Raw genomic sequence first — 23,859 nt, 5'->3', positions numbered from 1 at the left:
GAAAAAGGTTCTGAGTGATCAGGGCCTGAACATGCATGAGGGTGAAAGAAGTGCAAGGAATAGAGTGAATTGGAACGAAGTGGTATACCGGGGTCGACATGCTGTCAATGAATTGAACTAGGGCACGTGAAGCATCTGGGGTAAACCATGGAAAGTTCTCTGGGGCCTGGATGTGCAAGGGATCTGTGGTTTCGGTGCATTATTACATGACAGCTAGAGACTGAGTGTGAATGGACATGGTCTTTGTTGTCTTTTCCTAGCACTACCTTGCACACATGAGGGGGGAGGGGGTTATTATTTCATGTGTGGTGAGGTGGTGATGGGAATCAATAAAGGCAGACAGTATGAATTCTGTACATGTGTATGTATGTATACATCTGCGTGTGTATATATATGTATACGTTAAGATGTATAGGTATGTTTATTTGCGTGTGTGGACATGTATGTTAACCTCCACATGTGTATGTGGAGGTTGGGCCATTCTTTCGTGTGTTTCCTTGCGCTACCTTGCTAATGTGAGAGACAGTGACAAAGCAAAATAAATAAAAAATAAATACTTTTATCCCCTTTGCCTTTGTACAATGGCACTATGCAAGCATTCCACCAATCCTCAGGCACCTCACCATGAGTCATACATACATCAAACCTTACCAACCAGTCAACAACACAGTCACCCACTTTTTTAATGAATACCTCTGCAATACCATCCACACCCGCCGCCTTGCCGGCTTTCATCTTCCGCAAAGCTTTTACTACCTCTTCTCTGTTTACCAAATCATTCTCCCTAACCCTCTCACTTTGCACACCACCTCGACCAAAACACCCTATATCTGCCACTCTATCATCAAACACACTTAACATACCTTCAAAATACTCACTCCATCCTCTCACATCACTACTACTTGTACTACCTCCCCATTAGCCCCCTTCACTGATGTTCCCATTTGTTTCCTTGTCTTACGCACTTTATTTACCTCCTTCCAAAACATCCTTTTATTCTCCCTAAAATTCAATGATACTCTCTCACCCCAACTTTCATTTGCCCTCTTTTTCACCTCTTGTACCTTTCTCTTGACCTCCTGCCTCTTTCTTTTATACATCTCCCAGTCATTTGCATTATTTCCCTGCAAAAATCTTCCAAATGCCTCTCTCTTCTTTTTCACTAATAATCTTACTTCTTCATCCCACCACTCACTACCCTTTCTAATCTGCCCACCTCCCACGCTTCTCATGCCACAAGCATCTCTTGTGCAAACATTTCTTTAATCTCCCTAAAATTTAAAGATAACTCTCTCACCCTAACTCTCATTTGCCCTCTTTTCCACCTCTTGCACCTTTCTTTTGACCTCCTGCCTCTTTCTTTTATACACCTTCCAGTCATTCATCCTTCTTCCCTGCAAAAATCATCCAAATGCCTCTCTCTTGTTTCATTATCAATCTTAGTTCTTCATCCCACCACTCACTACCCTTTCTAATCTTCCCTCCTTTCTCATGCCACAGGCATCATTTGCGCAAGCCATTACTGGTTCCCTAAATACATCCCATTCCTCCCCCACTCCCCTTAAGTCATTTCCTCTCACCTTTTTCCATTCTGCGCTCAATCTCTCCTGGTACTTCCTCACACAAGTCTTTTTTCCAAGTTCACTTACTTTCACCACTCTCTTCACCCCAACATTCTCTCTTCTTTTCTGAAAACCTCTACAAATCTTCACCTTTGCCTCCACAAGATAATGATCGGACATCCCCTCTCAGCACATCAACATCCAGAAGTCTCTCTTTCACGTGCCTATCAATTACCACATAATCCAATAACGCTCTCTGACCATCTCTCCTACTTACATACGTATACTTATGTATATCTCTCTTTTCAAACTATGTATTCCCAATCACCAGTCCTTTTTCAGCACATAAATCTACAAGCTCTTCAACATTTCCATTTACAACACTGAACACCCCATGTACACCAATTACTCCCTCAACTGCCACATTACTCACCTTTGCATTGAAATCACACATCACTATAATCCACTCTTGTGCATCAAAGCTGCTAACACACTCACTCAGCTGCTCCCAAAACACTTGCCTCTCATGATCTTTCTTATCATGACCAGGTGCACAGGCACCAATAATCACCCATCTCTCTCCATCTACTTTCAGTTTTACCCATATCAATCTAAAATTTACTTTCTTATGCTCTATCACATACTCCCAAAACTCTTGCTTCTGGAGTAGGGATACTCTTTCCTTCACTCTTGTCCTCTCACCAACCCGACTTTACTCACAAGACATTCCCAAATCACTCTTCCCCTTTACCCTTGAGTTTCATTTCCCTCAGATACAAAACATCCAACTCCCTTTCCTCAAACTTCTTCCTATCTCTCCTTTTTTCTCATCTTGGTTACATCCATACACATTTAGACACCCCAATCTGAGCCTTCAAGGAGGATGAGCACTTCCCACATGACTCTTTCTGTTTCCCCTTTTAGAAAGTTAAAATACAAAGAGGGGAGGGATTCTGGTCCCCCAATCCCATCCCCTTTAGTCACCTTCTATGACAAGCAGAGAATGCATGGAAAGTATTCTTTCTCCCCTCTCCCCAGGGATAATAATAACTTAAATAATAAATACGTTTGATGACATATTTACTAGGTGCCTCCCAAACAAATTCCCTCTCTTCCTCACTGCTCTAGCTTCCAGGTGTATCAGCATTATTAATCACCCACCTCTTGTAATCCCCTTTTATTTTTTCCCTACATCGGTCTAGGACTCACTTCCTTACACTCTTTCAACACATTGCAGCTACTCCTCCCTCAGCAGAAGTGCTACCCTTCTTTACCTCTCACCCTCACACTAATCCCTGACTTTCCCCTTAAAACATTTCCAATCCATTCTTCCCCCTTTCTTTAACCTCTTTTATACAAAATTAGAACATCCAGGTTCCTCTTCTCAAACATAGTATCTATTTCTCCATTCTTCTCATACTGGCTGCATCCACACACATTCAAACACCTAAGAATGAACCTTCAAGGGAAATAAGCACTATTCACTTGATAATGTACTATCATACAACTTTTTTTGTATATTGTATACAATCAGCATTCAAACTTAATCACTGCTTATTTCAATCACCTACCTCTTCATAACAAAAGAATACAGTACAGATGCTACATCTTTGGAGAACAATTTGTTTAATTGCATTTCCTTATCCACTCAACAATGTGTTTGACAAATGCTCATGAGCAGGCAATACAGTGCTTCTCTATATCCTTTTAAACACAGTTATCTTTATTTTTCAGTCATTTACACTTCCTTCATCATAATGAGTGTAAGAAGCAAGTAAATTGTTATACTTGAGGAAGTTTATGATATCCTGCAAACATCACCCAGATATACTTTCAATTTTCTTCTTTTCTATGAAATATTAATGGGGATATAATAGTTTGAATGGAGAAAAACTGGAGGAAGTGAAGTGTTTTAGATATCTGGGAGTGGATCTGGCAGCGGATGGAACCATGGAAGCGGAAGTGGATCATAGGGTGGGGGAGGGGGCGAAAATCCTGGGGGCCTTGAAGAATGTGTGGAAGTCGAGAACATTATCTCAGAAAGCAAAAATGGGTATGTTTGAAGGAATAGTGGTTCCAACAATGTTGTATGGTTGTGAAGCGTGGGCTATGGATAGAGTTGTGCACAGGAGGATGGATGTGCTGGAAATGAGATGTTTGAGGACAATGTGTGGTGTGAGGTGGTTTGATCGAGTGAGTAACGTAAGGGTAAGAGAGATGTGTGGAAATAAAAAGAGCGTGGTTGAGAGAGCAGAAGAGGGTGTTTTGAAGTGGTTTGGGCACATGGAGAGAATGAGTGAGGAAAGATTGACCAAGAGGATATATGTGTCGGAGGTGGAGGGAACGAGGAGAAGAGGGAGACCAAATTGGAGGTGGAAAGATGGAGTGAAAAAGATTTTGTGTGATCGGGGCCTGAACATGCAGGAGGGTGAAAGGAGGGCAAGGAATAGAGTGAATTGGAGCGATGTGGTATACCGGGGTTGACGTGCTGTCAGTGGATTGAATCAAGGCATGTGAAGCGTCTGGGGTAAACCATGGAAAGCTGTGTAGGTATGTATATTTGCGTGTGTGGACGTATGTATATACATGTGTATGGGGGGGGGGGTTGGGCCATTTCTTTCGTCTGTTTCCTTGCGCTACCTCGCAAACGCGGGAGACAGCAACAAAGTATAATAAAAAAAAAAAAAAAATAATAGGGAAAAAAGTGAGTGCTCAAATTACAGAGTTTGTTGAGTATTCCTGGGAAATTATATGGGAGAGTATTGATTGAGAGGGTGAAGGCATGCACAAAACATCAGACTGGGGAAGAGCATTGTGGTTTCAGAAGTGGTAGAGGATGTGTGGATCAGATGTTTGCTTTGATGAATGTATGTGGGAAATACTTAGAAAAGCAAATGGATTTGTGTGTAGCATTTATGGATCTGGAGAAGGCATATGATAAGAGTTGATAGAGATGCTCTGTGGAAGGTATTAAGTACATATGGTGCGGGAGGTAAGTTGTTAGAAGCAGTGAAAAGTTTTTTCGAAGATGTAAGGCATGTGTACAAGAAGGAAGAGAGGAAAGTGATTGGTTCTCAGTGAATGTTGGTTTGCGGCAGGGGTGCGTGATGTCTCCATGGTTGTTTAATTTGTTTATGGATGGGGTTCTTAGGGAGGTGAGTGCAAGAGTTTTGGATAGAGGGGCAAGTATGCAGTCTATTGTGGATGAAAGAGCTTGGGAAGAGAGTCAGTTGTTGTTCGCTGATGATACAGCGCTGGTAGCTGATTCGGGTGAGAAACTGCAGAAGCTGGTGACTGAGTTTGGTAAAGTCTGTGAAAGAAGAAAGCTGAGAGTAAATGTGAATAAGAGCAAGGTTATTAGGTACAGTAGGGTTGAGGGACAAGTCAATTGAGAGGTAAGTTTGAATGGAGAAAAACTGGAGGAAGTGAAGTGTTTTAGATATCTGGGAGAGGATTTGGCAGCGGATGGAACCATGGAAGCGGAAGTGAATCATAGGGTGGGGGAGAGGGTGAAAGTTCTGGCAGCATTGAAAAATGTGTGGAAGTTGAGAACATTATCTTGGAAAGCAAAAATGGGTATGTTTGAAGGAATAGTGGTTCCAAAAATGGTATATGGTTGTGAGGCGTGGGCTATAGATAGAGTAGTGCAGAGAAGGGTGGATGTGCTGGAAATGAGATGTTTGAGGACAATATGTGGTGTGAGGTGGTTTGATCGAGTAAGTAATGAAAGGGTAAGAGAGATGTGTGGTGGTAAATAGAATGTGGTTGAGAGAGCAGAAGGTGTTTTGAAATGGTTTGGTCACATGGAGAGAATGAGTGAGGAAAGATTGACAAAGAGGATATATGTGTCAGAGGTGGAGGGAACGAGGAGAAGTAGGAGACCAAATTGGAGGTGGAAAGATGGAGTGAAAAAGATTCTGAGTGATTGGGGCCTGAACCTGCGGGAGGGTGAAAGGCGTGCAAGGAATAGAGTGAATTGGAACGATGTGGTATACCGGGGTTGACGTGCTGTCAATGGATTGAATCAGGGCATGTGAAGCGTCTGGAGTAAACCATGGAAATTTTGTGGGGCCTGGATGTTGAAAGGGAGCTGTGGTTTCGGTGCAATATACATGACAGCTAGACTTAGTGTGAACAAATGTGGCCTTTGTTGTTTTTTCCTAGTGCTACCTCGCGCACATGCGGGGGGAGGGGATTGTCCTTTCATGTGTGACAGGGTGGCGACGGGAATGAATAAGGGCAGACAGTATGATTTATGTACAAGTGTATATGTCTGTGTGTGTATATATATATATATGGATACGTTGATATGTATAGGTATGTATTAGTGCATGTGTGGACGTGTATGAATATACATGTGTATGTGGGTGGGATGGGCCATTCTTTCATCTGTTTCCTTGTGCTACCTTGCTAATGCGGGAGACAGCAACAGAGTATAATATAAATATAATAAAATAGTAATGCCATTTTGGAATCTTTATGGTTTGCCTTCATAAATATGTAGTATGACTGGACCAGTTACCATTTTCATACTACACTGTTGAATTCATGCTCTCCAGGAATGCAAATGGAAATGAATTCTACTGTTATTGGGTTAGAGTGAGAGGCTCCAGTGTCATGCCATCTGGTATAAGTCTTCTGTGCTAACAGCCAGCCAGCTCGGACATATATTGGTTCTCACTTTCTCTCGACATAGACACCATTTTTAGGTGTATGTGTAGGAAGAGAGGAAAGTGATTGGTTCTCAGTGAATGTAGGTTTGCGGCAGGGGTGCGTGATGTCTCCATGGTTGTTTAATTTGTTTATGGATGGGGTTCTTAGGGAGGAGAATGCAAGAGTTTTGGAAAGAGGGGCAAGTATGCAGTCTGTTGTGGATGAGAGAGCTTGGGAAGTGAGTCAGTTGTTGTTCGCTGATGATACAGCGCTGGTGGCTGAGTCATGTGAGAAACTGCAGAAGCTGGTGACTGAGCTTGGTAAAGTGTGTCAAAGAAGAAAGTTGAGTAAATGTGAATAAGAGCAAGATTATTAGGTACAGTAGGGTTGAGGGACAAGTCAACCGGGAGTTAAGTTTGAATGGAGAAAAACTGGAGGAAGTGAAGTGTTTTAGATATCTGGGAGTGGATTTGGCAGCGGATGGAACCATGGAAGAGGAAGTGAACCATAGGGTGGGGGAGGGGGCAAAAGTTCTGGGAGCGTTGAAGAATGTGTGGAAGTCGAGAACATTATTTCAGAAAGCAAACATGGGTATGTTTGAAGGAATAGTGGTTCCAAAAATGTTATATGGTTGCAAGGCATGGGCTATAGATAGATATGTGCAGAGGAGGGTGGATGTGCTGGAAATGAGATGTTTGAGGCCCCAAAAAACTTTCCATGGTTTACCACAGACTCTTCACATGCCCTGATTCAATCTACTGACAGCACATCGACCCCGGTATACCACATCGTTCAAATTCACTCTATTCCTTGCTCGCCTTTCACCCTCCTGTATGTTCAGGCCCCAACTGCTCAAAATCTTTTTCACTCCATCGTTCCACCTCCGATTTAGTTTTCCACTTCTCATTTGCTCCACCTCTGACACATATATCCTTTGTCAATCTTTCCTCATTCATTCTCTCAGTGTGACAAAACCATTTCAATACACCCTCTTCTGCTCCCTCAACCACACTCTTTTAATCACCACACATCTCTCCTACCCTTTCATTACTTACTCAATCAAACCACCTCACACCACATACTGTTCTCATACATTTCATTTCCAACACATCCACCCTCCTCCACACAACCCTATCTATAGCCCATGCCTCGCAACCATATAACATATAACCATATAACCATATAACATTTTTGCTCTCTGAGATAATGTTCTCACCTTCCATACAATTTTCAACGCTCCCAGAACCTTCGCCCCCTCCCCCACTCTGTGACTCACTTCTACTTCCATGTTGCTGACTGATTGGTGAGAATATTGAATATATGTATGGTTCACGGTGAAGTGCCTGAGGATTGGCAGAATGCATGCATAGTGCCGTTGTACAAAGGCAAAGGGGATAAAGGAGAGTGTTCCAATAAAAGAGGTGTAAATTTGTTGAGTATTCCTGGGAAATTATACAGGAAGGTATTGATCGAAGGGGTGAAGACATGTACAGAGCATCAGATTGGGGAAGAGCAGTGTGGTTTCAGAAGTGGTAGAGAATGTGTGGATCAGGTGTTTGCTTTGAAGAATGTATGTGAGAAATACCTAGAAAAGCAGATGGATTCATATGTAGCATTTATGGATCTGGAGAGGGCATATGATCAGAGTTGATAGAGATGCTCTGTGGAAGGTATTAAGAGTATATGGTGTGGGAGGTAAGTTGTTAGAAGCAGTGATACGTTTTTATCGAGGATGTATGGCATGTGTACAAGTAAGAAGAGAGAAAAGTGTTTGGTTCCCAGTGAATGTTGGTTATCAGCAGGGGTGCATGATGTCTCCTTGGTTGTTATATTTGTTTACGGATGGGGCGGTTAGGGAGATGAATGCAAGAGTTTTGGAGAGAGGGGCAAGTATGCAGTCTATTGTGGATGAGAGGGCTTGGGAAGTAAGTCAGTTGTTGTTCGCTAATACAATACTGGTGGCCGATTTGGGTGAGAAACTGCAGAAGCTAGTGACTGAGTTTGGTAAAGTGTGTGAAAGAAGAAAGCTGAGAATAAGATCAAGGTTATTAGGTTCAGTAGAGTTGAGGAACAAGTCAACTGGGAGGTAAGTTTGAATGGAGAAAAACTGGAGGAAGTGAAGTGTTTTAGATAGCTGGGAGTGGATAAAATTAAAAAGTACTAAACATCTTGATGATGGTAAGCACACTGGTTGAGTAACTGTTATAAGTAGTGTTGTTATGAGTGAATATTACACGCCTATACTGCAATCATTTCCCATATTATCAGTTGAAGTATGATGTTTCTGAAAGGAAGCATTTAAAAATCAATGTAAAACAGAAGAGTGCTATAATATTAGATATTAATGGTAATCATGCCAGATGAACAAACATTACATGTGGTGTAATCTTTTGAGATATGCATTCAAATTATGTGGTGTAATCTTTTGAGATATGCATTCAAATTATAATCATTTTCCACACTATCAATTTACAAATTAAGTGAGAAGTTTCCAAAAGGGACTGTGCAGCGATCAGTGTTAAATCAAAATAGTGTTATACATTTTGATAAGCTGGATTATGAATAGTAAGCATTTTGGTTTAACTAATGTTGTAGCTGTGTAATTGTGAACTGTAAATACACAGTGATTTTGTGATTGTTTTCCACATTGTTAGTCCAAAAGATAGGTATGATGATTCGAAAAGAAACTGTGTAAAGAGGCAACTTTTTTGGCAAATTCTTTCCAAATAGACTATGGAAATACTACACAATACTATGGAAAGGTTCATGGGGCCTGTCTGTGGACAGGGGACTCTGGTTTCAGTGAATGCAAGTGAATGAGGCCAATCCTATGTATATCCCTTGCGCTAGCTCATTAATGCAGGAAATGGCAACCATATATATAAAAAAAAAAATGAAACCTGCCTTCTTAAAGTACTAAGGATTCAACAGTTACAAATTCTGCAGGAAGGTGAAGCACTTCAGTAACCCTTTTAAGATGCAAAATTTTTTCATTCATATCTATCATACTTAACCATGTTAGCAAGGTAGTGCAAGGAATTAGACAATGAATGGCCCAATCCACCCACATACATAAAGACTCACACACGCACATATACATGCATATACATTTCATATGATAGAACTGACAGAGATGCTCTGTGGAAGGTATTAAGAATATGTGGTGTGGGAGGCAAGTTGTTAGAAGCAGGGAAAAGTTTTAATTAAGGATGTAAGGCATGTGTACAAGTAGGAAGAGAGGAAAGTGATTGGTTCTCAGTGAATGAATGTTTGCGGCAGGGGTGTGTGACGTCTCCATAGTTGTTTAATTTGTTTATGGATGGGGTTCTTAGGGAGGTGAATGCAAGAGTTTTGGAAAGGGGGGCAAGTATGCAGTCTGTTGTGGATGAGAGAGCTTGGGAAGTGAGTCAGTTGTTGTTCGCTTATGATACGGTGCAGGTGGTGATTCGTGGGAGAAACTGCAGAAGCTGGTGACTGAGTTTGGTAAAGTGTGTGAAAGAAGAAGTTAGGAGTAAATGTGAATAAGAGCAAGATTATTAGGTACAGTAGGGTTGAGGGACAAGTCAACTGGGAGGTAAGTTTGAACGGAGAAAAACTGGAGGAAGTGAAGTGTTTTAGATATCTGGGAGTGGATTTGGCAGCGAAGGGAACCGTGGAAGCGGAAGTGAATCATAGGGTGGGGGAGGGGGCAAAAATTTTGGGAGGGTTGAAGAATGTGTGGAAGTCAAGAACATTATCGGAAAGCAAAAATGGCTATGTTTGAAGGAATAGTGGTTCCAACAATCTTATGTGGTTGCGAGGCATGGGCTATGGATAGAGTTGTGCGGAGGAGGGTGGATGTGCTGGAAATGAGATGTTTGAGGACAATATGTGGTGTGAGGTGGTTTGATCGAGTAAGTAACGTAAGGGTAAGAGAGATGTGAGTAATAAAAAGAGTGTGGTTGAGAGAGCAGAAGAGGGTGTTTTGAAATGGTTTGGTCACATGGAGAGAATGAGTGAGGAAAGATTGACCAAGAGGATATACGTGTCAGAGGTGGAGGCAATGAGGAGAAGTGGGAGAACAAATTGGAGGTGGAAAGATGGAGTGAAAAAGATTTTGAGTGATCAGGGCCTGAACATGCAGGAGGGTGAAAGGTGTGCAAGGAATAGAGTGAATTGGAACGATGTGGTATAACAGGGTCGACGTGCTGTCAATGGATTGAACCAGGGCATGTGAAGCGTCTGAGGTAAACCATGGAAAGTTCTGTGGGGCCTGGATGTGCAAAGGGAGCTGTGGTTTTGGTGCATTATTATGTGAGCTAGAGACTGAGTGTGAACGAATGTGGCCTTTGCTGTCTTTTCCTAGTGCTGCCTCACACACATGAGGGGGGAGGGGGTTGTTATTTCATGTGTGGTGGGGTGATGATGGGAGTGAATAAAGGCAGACAGTATGAATTATGTACATGTGTATATATGTATATGTCTGTGTGTGTATATATATGTATACGTTGAGATGTATAGATATGTATATTTGCATGTGTGGACGTGTATGAATATACATGTGTATGTGGGTGGGTTGGGCCATTCTTTCGTCTGTTTCCTTGCGCTACCTCGCTAACGTGGGAGACAGCAACAAAGCAAAATAATAACATTTCATATATATACATACACATACATATACATATATACACATGTACATAATTCACTCTGTCTGCCTCTATTCATTCCCATTGCCACCTAACCACACATGAAATGACACCCCCCTCCACACGCACCTGTACGAGGCAGCGCTAGGAAAAGACAACAAAGGCCCCATTCGTTCACACTCAGTCTCTAGCTGTCATGTATAATGCACCGAAACCACAGCCCCCTTTCCGCGTCCAGGCCCCACAGAACTTTCCATGGTTTACTCCCGACGCTTCACATGCCCTGGTTCAATCCATTGACAGCACGTTGACCCCGGTAAAACACATCATTCCAATTCACTCTATTCCTTACACGCCTTTCACCCTCCTGCATGTTCAGGCCCCGATCACACAAAATCTTTTTCACTCCATCCTTCCACCTCCAAATAGGTCTCCCACTTCCCCACATTCCCTCCACCTCTGACACATATATCCTCTTGGTCAACCTTTCCTCACTCATTCTCTCCATGTGACCAAACCATTTCAAAACACCCTCTTCTACTCTCTCAACCACACTTTTATATTACCACACATCTCTCTTAACCTTTCATTACTTACTCAATAAAACCACCTCACACCACATATTGTCCTCAAACATCTCATTTCCAACACATCCACCCTCCTCAACACAACTTTATCTATAGCCCACACCTCGCAACCATATAACATTATGGAACCACTATTCCTTCAAACATACCTGTTTTTGTTCTCCAAGATAATGTTCTTGCCTTCCACGCATTCTTCAATGCTCCCAGAACCTTCGTCCCCTCCCCACCCCGTGTATTGGTATGTATGTGAGTGTGTGTGGACATGGATGTATATACATGTGTATATGGGTGGGGTGGGCCATTCTTTTGTCTGTTTCCTTGCACTACCTTGCTAACATGGGAGACAGCAAAAAGTATAATAAATAAATAAATGAATAAGTAAATTTATTATTTATTTTTATCTATTTTGCTTTGTCACTGTCTCCCACGTCAGCGAGGTAGCGCAAGGAAACACACGAAAGAATGGCCCAACCCACCCACATACACATGTATATACATACACGTACACACACGCAAATATGCATAACTATACATCTCAATGTACACATGTATATACACACACAGACATATACATATTTACACATGTACATAATTCATAGTCTGCCTTTATTCATTCCCATCGCCACCTCGCCACACATGGAATAACAACCCCCTTCCCCCTCATGTGTGTGAGGTAGAGCTAGGAAAAGACAACAAAGGCCCCATTCGTTCACACTCAGTCTCTAGCGGTCATGTAATAATGCATTGAAACCACAGCCCCCTTTCCACATCCAGGCCCCACAGAACTTTCCATGGTTTACCCCAGACAATTCACATGCCCTCGTTCAATCCATTGACAGCACGTCGACCCCAGTATACCACATCGTTCCAGTTCACTTTATTCCTTGCACGCCTTTCACCCTCCTGCATGTTCAGGCCCCGATCACACAAAATCTTTTCCACTCCATCTTTCCACCTCCAATTTGGTCTCCCACTTCTCCTCGTTCCCTCCACCTCTGACACATATATCCTCTTGGTCAATCTTTCCTCACTCATTCTCTCCATGTGACCAAACCATTTCAAAACACCTTCTTCTGCTCTCTCAACCACACTCTTTTTATTTCCACACATCTCTCTTACCCTTACATTACTTACTCGATCAAACCAATTCACACCACATATTGTCCTCAAACATATCATTTCCAGCACATCCACCCTCCTGCACACAACTCTATCCATAGTCCACGCCTCGCAACCAAACAACATTGTTGGAACCATTATTCCTTCAAACATACCCATTTTTGCTTTCCGAGATAATGTTCTCTACTTACAAACATTCTTCAAGGCTCCCAGAATTTTCGCCCCCTTCCCCACCCTATGATTCATTTCCGCTTCCATGGTCCCATCCGCTGCCAGGTCCACTCCCAGATATCTATAACACTTAACTTCCTCCAGTTTTTCTCCATTCAAACTTACCTCCCAATTGACTTGATCCTTAACCCTACTGTACCTAATAACCTTGCTCTTATTCACATTTACTCTTAACTTTCTTCTTTCACACACTTTACCAAACTCAGTCACCAGCTTCTGCAGTTTCTCACCCGAATCAGCCACCAGCGCTGTATCATCAGTGAACAACAACTGACTCACTTCCCAAGCTCTCTTATCCATAACAGACTGGATACTTGCCCCTCTTTCCAAAACTCTTGCATTCACCTCCCTAACAACCCCATCCATAAACAAATTAAACAACCATGGAGACATCACACACCCCTGTCGCAAACCTACATTCACTGAGAACCAATCACTTTCCTCTCTTCCTACACATACACATGCCTTACATCCTCGATAAAAACTTTTTACTGCTTCTAACAACTTGCCTCCCACATCATATATTCTTAATACCTTCCACAGAGCATCTCTATCAACTCCATCATAAGCCTTCTCCAGACCCATAAATGCTACATACAAATCCATTTGCTTTTCTAAGGATTTCTCATACATTCTTCAAAGAAAACTCCTGATCCACACATCGTCTACCACTTCTGAAGCCACACTGCTCTTCCCCAATCTGATGCTCTGTACATGCGTTCACCCTCTCAATCAATACTCTCCCATATAATTTACCAGGAATACTCAACAAACTTATACCTCTGCAATTTGAGCACTCACTCTTATCCCCTTTGCCTTTGTACAATGGCACTATGCAACCATTCTGCCAATCCTCAAGCACCTCACCATGAATCATACATTAAATAACCTTACCAACCAGTCAACAATACAGTCACCCCCTTTTTCAATAAATTCCACTGCAATACCATCCAAACCTGCTGCCTTGCCGGCTTTCATCTTCCGCAAAGCCCCCACTACCTCTTCTCTGTTTACCAAATCATTTTCCCTAACCCTCTCACTTTGTACACCACCTCGAACAAAACACCCTATATCTGCCACTCTGTCATCAAACACATTCAACAAACCTTCAAAATACTCACTCCATCTCCTCACATCACCACTACTTGTTATCACCTCCCCATTAGCCCCCTTCACTGAAGTTCCCATTTGCTCCCTTGTCTTACGCACTTTATTTACCTCCTTCCAGAACATCTTTTTATTCTCCATAAAATTTAATGATACTCTCTCACCCTAACTCTCATTTGCCCTCTTTTTCACCTCTTGCACCTTTCTCTTGACCTCCTGCCTCTTTCATTTATACATCACCCACTGATTTGCATTTTTTCCCTGCAAAAATTGTCCAAATGCCTCTCTCTTCTCTTTCACTAATAATCTTACTTCTTCATCCCACCACTAACTACCCTTTCTAATCAACCCACCTCCCACGCTTCTCATGCCACAAGCATCTTTTGCGCAAGTCATCACTGCTTCCCTAAATACATCCCATTCCTCCCCCACTCCCCTTACCTCCTTTGTTCTCACCTTTTTCCATTCTGTACTCAGTTTCTCCTGGTACTTCCTCACACAAGTCTCCTTCCCAAGCTCACTTACTCTCACCACTCTCTTCACCCTTACATTCTCTCTTTTCTGAAAACCCATACAAATCTACACCTTCGCCTCCACAAGATAATGATCAGACATCCCTTCAGTTGCACCTCTCAGCACATTAATATCCAAAAGCCTCTCTTTCGCACGCCTATCAATTAACATGTAATCCAATAACACTCTCTCCTACGTACATACGAATACTTATGCATATCTCTCTTTTTAAACCAGGTATTCCCAATCACCAGTCCTTTTTCAGCACATAAATCTACAAGCTCTTCACCATTTCCATTTACAACACTGAACACCCCATGTATACCAATTATTCCCTCAACTGCCACATTACTCACTTTTGCATTCAAATCACCCATCACTATAACCCAGTCTTGTGCATCAAAACCACTAACACACTCATTTAGCTGCTCCCAAAACACTTGCCTCTCATGATCTTTCTTCTCATGCCCAGGTGCATAAGCACCAAAAATCACCCATCTCTCTCCATCAACTTTCAGTTTTACCCATATCAATCTAGAGTTTACTTTCTTACACTCTATCACATACTCCCACAACTCCTGTTTCAGGAGTAGTGCTACCCCTTCCCTTGCTCTTGTCCTCTCACTAACCCCTGACTTTACTCCCAAGACATTCCCAAGCCACTCTTCCCCTTTACCCTTGAGCTTTGTTTCACAAAGAGCCAAAACATTCAGGTTCCTTTCCTCAAACATACTACCTCTGTCTCCTTTTTTCTCATCTTGGTTACATCCACACACATTTCGACACCCCAATTTGAGCCTTCGAGGAGGATGAGCACTCCCCGCGTGACTCCGTCTTCTGTTTCCCCTTTTAGAAAGTTAAAATACGAGGGGAGGGTTTCCAGCCCCCTGCTCCCGTCCCCTTTAGTCGCCTTCTACGACACGTGAGGAATGCATGGGAAGTATTCTTTCTCCCCTATCCCTTGGGATAAGTAAATAAATAGCATATATGTATACGTCTATCCAAATATATATCCCCGGGGGATAGGGGAGAAAGAATACTTCCCACGCATTCCTCACGTGTCGTAGAAGGCAACTAAAGGGAACGGGAGCAGGGGGGCTGGAAACCCTCCCCTCCTTGTATTTCAACTTTCTAATAGGGGAAACAGAAGAAGGAGTCATGCGGGGAGTGCTCATCCTCCATGAAGGCTCAGATTGGGGTGTCTAAATGTGTGTGGATGTAACCAAGATGAGAAAAAAGGAGAGATAGGTAGTATGTTTGAGGAAAGGAACCTGGATGTTTTGGCTCTTTGTGAAACGAAGCTCAAGGGTAAAGGGGAAGAGGGGTTTGGGAATGTCTTGGAAGTTAAGTCAGGGGTTAGTGAGAGGACAAGAGCAAGGGAAGGAGTAGCACTACTCCTGAAACAGGAGTGGTGGAAGTATGTGATAGGGTGCTAGAAAGTAAACTCTAGATTGATATGGGTAAAACTGAAAGTGGATGGAGAGAGGTGGGTGATTATTGGTGCATATGCACCTGAGCATAAGAAAGATTATGAGAGGCAAGTGTTTTGGAGCAGCTGAGTGAGTGTGTTAGTAGTTTTGATGAACGGGACGGGGTTATAGTGATAGGTGATTTGAATGCAAAGGTGAGTAATGTGGCAGTTGAGGGAATAATTGGTGTACATGGGGTGCTCAGTGATGTAAATGGAAATGGTGAAGAGCTTGTAGATTGATGTGCTAAAAAAGGACTGGTGATTGGGAATATCTGGTTTATAAAGAGATATACATAAGTATATGTATATAAGTAGGAGAGATGGCCATAGATCGTTATTGGATTACGTGTTAATTGATAGGCGTGAGAAAGAGAGACTTTTGGATGTTAATTTGCTGAGGGCGCAACTGAAGGGATGTCTGATCATTATCTTGTGGAAGGAAATGTGAAGATATGTAGAGGTTTTCAGAAAAGAAGAGAGAATGTAAGGGTAAAGAGAGTGGTGAGAGTAAGTGAGCATAAGAAGGAGACTTGTGAGAGGAAGTACCAGCAGAGTCTGAGTAGAGAATGGAAAAAGGTGAGAACAAAGGATGTAAGGGGAGTGGGGGAGGAATGGGATGCATTTAGGGAAGCAGTGATGGCTTGCGCAAAAGATGCTTGTGGCATGAGAAGCGTGGGAGGTGGGCAGATTAGAAAGGGTAGTGAGTGGTGGGATGAAGATTATTAGAGAAAGAGAAGGGAGAGGCATTTGGACGATTTTTGCAGGGAAATAATGCAAATGAGTGGGAGATGTATAAAAGAAAGAGGCGGGAGGTCAAGGTGCAAGAGGCGAAAAAGAGGGCAAATGAGAGTTGGGGTGAGAGAGTATCATTAAACTTTAGAGAGGATAAAAAGATGTTTTGGAAGGAGGTAAATAAAGTGCATAAGACATGGGAACAAATGAGGACTTCAGTGAAGGGGGATAATGGGGAGGTGATAACAAGTAGTGGTGATGTGAGGAGATGGAGTGAGTATTTTGAAGGTTTGTTGAATGTGTTTCATGAAAGAGTGGAAGATATAGGGTGTTTTGGTCGAGGTGGTGTGCAAAGGGAGACGGTTAGGGAAAATGATTTGGTAAACAGAGAAGAGGTAGCAAAAGCTTTGTGGAAGATGAAAGCCGGCAAGGCAGCGGGTTTGGATGGTATTGCAGTGGAATTTATTGAAAAAAGGGGGTGACTGTATTGTTGACTGGTTGGTAAGATTATTTAATGTATTTATGACTCATGGTGAGGTGCATGAGGATTGGCGCAATGCTTGCATAGTTCCTTTGTACAAAGGCAAAGGGGATAAATGTGAGTCCCTCAACTCTACTGTACCTAATAACCTTGCTCTTATTCACATTTACTCTAAGCTTTCTTCTTTCACACACTTTACCAAACTCAGTCACCAGCTTCTGCAGTTTCTCACCCAAATTAGCCATCAGCGCTGTATCATCAGCAAACAACTACTGATTCACTTCCCAAGCCCTCTCATCCACAACAGACTACACACTTGCCCCTCTTTCCAAAACTCTTGCATTCACCTCCCTAAAAACCCATCCATTAACAATTTAAACAACCATGGAGACATCACGCATCCCTGCAGCAAACCGACATTCACTGGGAACCAGTCACTTGTCTCTCTTCCTACTTGTATACATGCCTTACATCCTCGATAAAAACTTTTCACTGCTTCTATCAACTTGCCTCCCACACCATATACTCTTAATACCTTCCACAGAGCATCTATCAATTCTATCATATGTCTCCTCCAGATCCATAAATGCTACATACAAATCCATTTCTTTTTCTAAGTATTTCTCACATACATTCTTCAAAGCAAACACCTGATCCACATATCCTCTGCCACTTCTGAAACCACATTGCTCTTCCCCAATCTGATGCTCTGTACATGCTTTCACCCTCTCTATCAATACCCTCCCATATAATTTCCCAGGAATACTCAACAAACTTCTTTCTTTCTTTTCTTTTAAACTATTCGCCATTTCCCGCGTCAGCGAGGTAGCATTAAGAACAGAGGACTGGGTCTTTTTTGGAGTATCCTCACCTGGCCCCCTCTGTTCCTTCTTTTGGAAAATTAAAAAAAAAACAAAAAAAAAAAAAACGTGAGGGGAGGATTTCCAGCCCCCCACTCTCTCCCCTTTTAGTCGCCTTCTACGACACGCAGGGAATACGTGGGAAGTACTCTTAATCCCCTATCCTCAGGGATAACTCAACAAACTTATACCTTTGAAATCTGAACACACACCTTTATCCCCTTTGCCTTTGTACAATGGTACTATGCATGTATTCTGCCAATCCTCAGACACTTCACCATGAGCCATACATTCATTGAATATCCTCACCAACCAGTCAACAACACAGTCACCCCCTTTTTTAATAAATTCCACTGCAATACCATCCAAACCCACTGCCTTGCCAACTTTCATCTTCAACAAAGCTTTCACTACCTCATCTCTGTTTACCAAACCATTCTCCCTGACCCTCTCACTTCGCACATCACCTCGAACAAAACACCCTATATCTGCCACTCTATCATCCAACACATTCAACAAACCTTCAAAATACTCACTACATCTCCTTCTCACATCACCACTACTTGTTATTACCTCCCCATTAGCCCCCTTCACCAATGTTCCCATTGGTTCTCTTGTCTTAAGCACTTTATTTACCTCCTTCCAAAACATCTTTTTATTCTCCCTAAAATTCAATAATACTCTCTCCCCCCAACTCTCATTTGCCCTCTTTTTCACCTCTTGCACCTTTCTCGACCTCCTGCCTCAATTTTTTTATACATCTCCTAGTCATTTGCACTATTTCCCTCCAAAAACCATCCAAATGGCTCTCTTTCACTAATTACCTTACTTCTTCATCCCACCACTCACTACCCTTTCTAAACTGCCCACCTCCCATGCTTCTCATGCCACAAGCATCTTTTGGGCAAGCCATCACTGCTTTCCTAAATACATCCCATTCCTCCCCCACTCCCCTTACCTCCTTTAAATACTCATTTTTCCATTCTGCACTCAGTCTCTCCTGGTACTTCCTCACACAAGTCTACTTCCCAAGCTCACTTACTCTCACCTCTCTTCACCCGAACCTTTTCTCATATTTTCTGAAAACCTCTACAAATCTTCACCTTCGCCTCTACAATATAAAGATCAGACATCCCTCCAATTGCACCTTTCAGCACATTAACATCGAAAAGTCTCTCTTTCGCGCGCCTATCAATCAACACATAATCCAATAACGCTCTCTGGCCATCTCTCCTACTTACATATGTATACTTATTTGTATCCCTCTTTTTAAACCAGGTATTCCCAATCACCAGTCCTTTTTCAGCACACAAATCTACAAGCTCTTATACATATATACACATGTACATATTCATACTTCCTTGCCTTCAATCCATTCCTGATGCTAGCCCACCCACAAAGGAAACAGCATTGCTACACGCCACTTCAGAAAGGTAGATCCAGGAAAACTGACAAAAAAGCCACATTCATTCACCCAGTCTCTAGCTACCATGTACAATGCACTGAAACCACAGCTACCTATCCACATCCAGGTCCCACAAACCTTTCCATGGTTTACCCCAGACATTTCACATGCCCTGGTTCAGTCCATTGAATCACGTCGACCCTAGTATACTACATCACTCTATTTTCATTTTACTATACTTTGTTGCTGCCTCCCATGCTAGCGAGGTAGCGCAAGGAAACAAACAAAAGAATGGCCCAACCCACCCACATACACATGTATATAAAAACGTCCACATGCACACTTACATAACTATACATTTCAATGTATACATATATATACATACAAAGACATTTACATATATACACATGTACGTAATTCATACTTACTGCCTTTGTTCATTCCCATCGCCACCCCACCACACATGAAATGACAGCCCCCTTCTCCCGCACGCGTGCGAGGTAGCGCTAGAAAAAGACAACAAAGGCCACATTTGTTCGCACTCAATCTCTTGCTGTCATGTATAATGCACCAAAACCACACCTCCCTTTCCACATCCAGGCCCCACAAAACTTTCCATGGTTTATCCCAGATGCTTCACATGCCCTGGTTCAATCCATTGATAGCATGTCGACCCCGGTATACCACATCGTTCCAATTCACTCTATTCCATGCATGCTTTTCACCTTCCTGTATGTTCAGGCCCCGATCGCTCAAAATCTTTTTCAATCCATCCTTCCACCTCCAATTTGGTCTCCCACTTCTTGTTCCCTCCGCCTCTGACGCATATCCTCACTCATTCTCTCCATGTGATCAAACCATTTCAATACACCCTCTTCTGCTCTCTCAACCACACTCTTTTTATTACCATACATCTCTCTTACCCTTTCATTACTTACTCGATCAAATCACCTCACACCACATATTGTCCTCACACATCTCATTTCCAACACATCCGCCCTCTTCTACACAACCCTATCTATAGCCCATGTCTTGCAACCATATAACATTGTTGGAACCACCATTCCTTCAAACATACCCAGTTTTGCGTTCCGAGATAATGTTCTCGCCTTCCACACATTTTTCAATGCTCCCAGAACTTTCATCCCCTCCCCCACCCTGTGATTCACTTCCGCTTCCATGGTTCCATCCGCTGCCAAATCCACTCCCAGATATCTAAAACACTTCACTTCCTCCAGATTTCCTCCATTCAAACTTACCTCCCATTTGACTTGTCCCTCAACCCTACTGTACCTAATAACCTTGCTCTTATTCACATTTACTCTAAGCTTTCTTCTTTCACACACTTTACCAAACTCAGTCACCAGCTTCTGCAGTTTCTTACCCGAATCAGCCACCAGTGCTGTGTGTGGTGAGAGGTGGTTTGATCAAGTAAATAATTAAAGGGTAAGAGAGATGTATGGTAATAAGAAGAGTGTGGTTGAGAGAGCAGAAGAGGGTGTGTTGAAATGTTTTTGAGATATACTGAACCATGCTCTTTTTCACCTCTCAACTTTCTCCTTTCACACACTTTTATGAACTCAGTCACCAACTTCTGCAGCTTCTCACTCAAATCAGCCACCAGTGCTGTAGCATCAGCGAACAACTACTGACTCACTTACCAGGCCCTCTCATCTCCAACAGACTGCATACTCGCCCCTCTCTCCAGAACTCTTGCATTCACCTCCCTAACCACCCCTATCCATAAACAAATTAAACAACCATGGAGACATCACACACCCCTGTCGGAGATCGACCTTCACAGGAAACCAATCACTCTCCTCTCTTCCTAATCGTACACATATCTTACATCCTTAACAAAAACTTTTCACTGCTTCTAGCAGCTTAACTCCAACACCATATACTCTTAATACCTTCCACAAAGCATCTCTATCAACCCTATCATAAGCCTTCCCCAGATCCACAAATGCTACATACAAATCCATGTTTTTCTATATTTTCTCACAAACATTCTTCAGATCAAACACCTGATCAACACATCCTCCACCACTTTTGAAACTACACTGCTCCTCCCTAATCTGATGCTCTGTACATGTCTTCACCCTCTCAATCAAAACCCTCCCATACAATTTTCAGGTATACTCAACAAACTTATGCCTCTGTGGTTTGAACACTCACCTTTTTCCCCTTTGCCTTTCTACAATGGCACTATACATGCATTCCACCAATCCTCAGGCACTTTGCCATGATCCAAACATACAATGAATACCCTTATCAACCAATCAACAACACAGTCACCCCCTTCCTTAATAAATTCAACTGCAATAACATCCAAACCCACTGCCTTGCCGGATTTCATCTTCCGCATGGATTTCACCACTTCTCTCTTAACCAAGCCATTCTTCCTGACCCTTTCACAGTGTACACCACCCCGACCAAAACACCCTACATCCGCCACTCTATCATCAAACATATTCAACAAACCTTGAAAATACTCACTCCATCTCCTTCTCACTTCATCACTACCTGTTATCACTTCTCCCCTTACCCCCTTCATCAATGTTCCCATTTGCTCTCTTGTCTTTCACATGTTATTTATCTCCTTCCAAAAATCTTTCTTTTATTCACCTCCCAGTCATTTGCACTACTTCCTTGTAAGTATTGTCCAAAAGCCTCTCTTTCTTTTTCCCTAACAACTTTACTTCCTCCTACAACCACTCACTAACCTTTCTAATCTGCCCACCTCCTACCTTCTCGTGCCATATGCATCTTTTGCACGTTATAACTGCTTCCTTAAATACTTTCCATTCCTCACCCATTCCCCCTCATCATTTGCTCTCACCTTTCACCATTCTACACACAATCTCTCCTGGTACTTCCTCATATAAGTGTCCTTTCCAAACTCACTTACTCTCACCACTCTTTTCTCCCCAACATTCCTCTTTTTTGAAAACCTCTCCAAATCTTCACCTTCGATTCCACAAGATAGTGATCAGACATCCCTCCAGCTGTCCCTCTCAGCACATTTACATCCAAAAGTACCTCTTTTACACACTTATCAATCAACACATAATCTAATAATGCCCTTTGATCAACTCTCTTACTCACATATGTATATCTTTGTATATCTTTTTAAATCAGGTATTCCCAATCACCAGTCTTTTTTCAGCACAAATCCATAAGCTCTCCGCCATTTCCATTTACAACACTGAATATCCCATGTACACCAATTATACCCTCAACTGCCACATTACTCACCTTCACATTTACATCACCTATCACTAATACCCAGTCTTGTGCACCAAAGCTGCTGACACACTCACTAAGCTACTCCCAAAATACCTACCTCTCATAATCTTTCTTCTCATGACCAGGTGTATATGCACCAATAATGACCCACCCCTCTCCTTCCACTCTCAGTTTTAACCATATCAGTCTAGATTCTACTTTCTTACACTCTTATCACACACTCCCACAACTGCTTCAGAAGTAGTGCTGCTCCTTCCTTGGCTCTTGTCCTCTCATCAACCCAACTTTACTCCAGTGCTACTCCTTCCTTGGCTCTTTTCCTCTCACCAACCCCTGACTTTACTCCCCAAGACTTTTCCCTACCATTCTTCCCCTTTACCCTTGAGCTTCCTTTCACTGAGCCAGAACATCCAGATTTCTTTCCTCAAATATACTACCTACCTCTCCTTTCTTCTCATCTTGATTACATCCACAAACATTCAGACACCCCAATCCAAGCCTGCATGGAGAATGAGCACTCCCCATCTGACTCCTTCTGTTTCCTCCTTTAGAAATTGAAATACAAGAAGGGGAGGGTTCCCAGCCCCCAACTCCTGCCCCTTTTAGTCACCTTCTATGACACATGGGGAATACATAGGAAGCATTCTTTCTCCCCTATCCCTAGAGATAGTATAAATAAACAGAAATGAGCTTGGACACATTTATCACCACATTACTTTTGAGTGTTATAGCTCAAAAACATAATACCTATTGACAAAGAACTTACTTCTTCTTCTTGTAAAAGTGCTTTCCCAGGAATTTGGGAACGAATCTTAAAACAGTATCATCACACAGGACAACATCCGCACGACTGGATAGGATTCTCTTAGCCTCATGTTCTTTGTATTCCACTTTTAATTGCCTCAGTGGAATAACCTGCAATGAAAATACTTTCATCAGGAACACTTTAGTAAAGCATTACTATATAATAAATAGTAAACAGCCACCTCCTAAACAAAAAATACACTCTGAAGGATGAAAACCTTTTCCTTTCTTCTCTGAAGCAATGTCCCATGAGTATTGAGACACATTTCTTAGAAATCTATTTCAAAAAAGCTTTGTCAAATATATTCAGTGAGCATACATGCAACAAATGCTCACCCTCTGCAAGCAACTCAAGGTATTCATCGTTAATACTCAACTAAACGGCCAATCAGTAATTTCCATGAGGCCGACATAATCCGACTTAACTTCCACTGACTACTCATAGTTCGCACACATATTA

The 23,859-nt window shown here is 42.3% G+C and overlaps 1 protein-coding gene across 1 annotated transcript in view; it reads right to left on the bottom strand.

Moving 5' to 3' along the window:
* LOC139765211 (uncharacterized) overlaps window positions 1-23,859 on the bottom strand; it is a 180,538-nt gene that overhangs the window by 83,971 nt on the left and 72,708 nt on the right. The window contains exon 4 of the mRNA XM_071692511.1: window positions 23,362-23,510. Within this exon, the coding sequence (XP_071548612.1) occupies window positions 23,362-23,510 (149 nt within the window). The remainder of the gene's footprint in view (window positions 1-23,361; window positions 23,511-23,859) is intronic.

The sequence above is a fragment of the Panulirus ornatus genome, chromosome 53, assembly GCF_036320965.1.
Source record: "Panulirus ornatus isolate Po-2019 chromosome 53, ASM3632096v1, whole genome shotgun sequence".
In the NCBI taxonomy this organism is placed as follows: domain Eukaryota; kingdom Metazoa; phylum Arthropoda; class Malacostraca; order Decapoda; family Palinuridae; genus Panulirus; species Panulirus ornatus.
Note: the sequence above shows the minus strand (reverse complement) of the source record. Positions and strands in the feature narration are given on the sequence as shown.